This window comes from Manacus vitellinus, unplaced genomic scaffold (genome assembly GCF_001715985.3).
Source record: "Manacus vitellinus isolate BGI_N305 unplaced genomic scaffold, ASM171598v3 scaffold_176_pilon, whole genome shotgun sequence".
In the NCBI taxonomy this organism is placed as follows: Eukaryota; Metazoa; Chordata; class Aves; order Passeriformes; family Pipridae; genus Manacus; species Manacus vitellinus.
The window spans coordinates 1-2,077 of NW_021939232.1; the positions used below are offsets into that span (position 1 = coordinate 1).

General features: G+C 49.7%; 1 protein-coding gene across 1 annotated transcript in view; it reads right to left on the bottom strand.

Annotated features, from left to right (window-relative positions):
- Positions 1-136: 136 nt before the first annotated feature.
- Positions 137-2,077, bottom strand: part of LOC115307320 — a gene marked incomplete at its 3' end in the record, with an annotated part of 28,091 nt that continues 26,150 nt past the window's right edge. The window contains exon 6 of the mRNA XM_029958864.1: positions 137-309. Coding sequence (XP_029814724.1) covers positions 137-309 — 173 coding nt within the window. The remainder of the gene's footprint in view (positions 310-2,077) is intronic.

Below are 2,077 nucleotides of genomic sequence, written 5' to 3' on the forward strand. Positions count from 1 at the left end.
GAGACCTCTGGGGACACCTGGGACACCTCTGGGGACACCTGGAACACCCGAGGGACCCACAATTCCTGCTGGGACGTCCCTCTGGACCAACGGGACAACTGGGACACCCGATGGGTGGGGACACCTGTGGGGACACCTGTGGTGACACCTCTGGGGACACCTGTGGGGACACCTGGAACACCTCTGGGGACACCTGAGACACCTCTGGGGACACCTGGAACACCTGTGGGGACACCCAGGACACCTCTGGGGACACCTGAGACACCCCTGGGGACACTCGAGGGACCCACAGCCCCTGCCGGGACGTCCCTGTGGACCGACGGGAATTAACAGGGTCGTTAATTAGCCCGGGGAGGTCGAAGGGCTCCGTTTTGGGAGACGCCCCAACGACGAGCCAGCGAGACCCAGGGACGGGTTTTGGGGTCGGCCCCGCCCCAGTCGGGCACTGGGAGCACTGGGAGCACTGGGGAGGTGGGCGGGGCCACGGGGTGAGGGGGCGTTCCCCATCCCCTAATTAACGAGGCCGTTAATTAGCCGTTAAGGTCGGGAGACGCCCCAACGACGGGTCTTTGGTGCCGCCCCGGGTCGACCAGTCGGTCCCAGTCGGGCACTGGGAGCACTGGGCAGGGCGGGAACTGGGCGGAGCCGCCTCATCTGCCTAATTAAGGAGGTCGCCTCTACCTCATTTGCATAATTAACGAGCCCATCGTGGCCTCGGGGAGGGGGGAGGGGCTGATTTTGGCGCCCAATGGGTGCCCCTACCTCGGCTTAAGCCCCGCCCCCTCTGGGATTTATTTATTAATTATTTATTAATTATTTATTAATTAATTATTATTTATTTATTCTATTTAATTGTGTATCGGGTTCGGGGTTATTTATTGCGGATTTGGGGGGGTATTTATATTAATTTGATAATTTAATAATAATTTAATAATTATTTCACGTGTCGCATCTTTATTGAATTCCCACCCCCCCTGCCCCCCAAAAAATATCAAAATGACCCTTTTTTACCCCAATTTTCAGGTTGGGGGAAAAGGGAGGGAATTTTTTGGCCGTTAATTTTTGGGGAGAAATTATAAAGAAATCCCATTTTTGGTGTGGTGTTTTTTTTTTTTAAATCCCTTAATTATTGGGGGAAAATTATAAATAAACCCAATTTTGGCCTTTTTAATCCCTTAATTTTTTTGGGGTGTTTTTTTTTTAATGGGGGATAAACGACAAACAAACCCATTTTTGGCCATTTTTTCATCCCGAGTCGGATTTTTATTGGCCCGACGTGGAAAATACAAAGTCACAAAAGTAAAAAAAAAAAACCCAAAAAATTCAATATTTTTCCTTAAAAAAAGGCTGAAAACGCTCGATTTTCCTCCCGGTTTTGGGACGAGGGTTTGGGAGAACCGGGAGAACCTCAAGGGTAAGGAAACCTTTCCTCCAAAACACACATTTGGTGGCACTAATGACCCAAATCTGGGGGGCTTTGCCCAAATTTGGACGGTTTTTTATTCTTTACTCAAATTTGGGGATTTTTTGGCCAAAAATTKGRRGGGGKTTTKRMCMAAWTYKGGGRWTTTTTTTTGCCCTGAATTTGTTTTTTTTCCCCCTCCAAAATTTCAGGTGTTTTTCCCAAATTTGGCAGGTCTTTGCCCAAATTGGGTCGTGCCAATTGTTTTGCCCCCTGGTTGTGCCAAAAACCACCAAGAAGACACAGACAGTAAAAAAAAAGGAAGAAAAAGGGAATTTTTGCTCCTCGTTCCCACCCACCCCCGAAACAATTTGCCCAAAAAAGCCCCAAAACCAAAAAAAACCCCATTTTTGCCTCAATTTTTACCTTTTTGGCCTCGTTTTTAACGCTCCACCTTCGGCTGAACTTGGGGAATTTTGGGTGGGGCTTTCAGACAGTGGGAGGGGCTTGGAAAGGCCGTTAAAAATCGTCTTTAATTAGCGGGGACTTAATTAAATTTGTCCCGAAATTTGAGGGGGGGGGAGGGGGAGGAGCCGCCAGCGATGGGTCGATCCCAGTTGGGCACTGGGAGCACTGGGGAGGTGGGCGGAGCCACGGAATGAGGGGCAGTTCCCC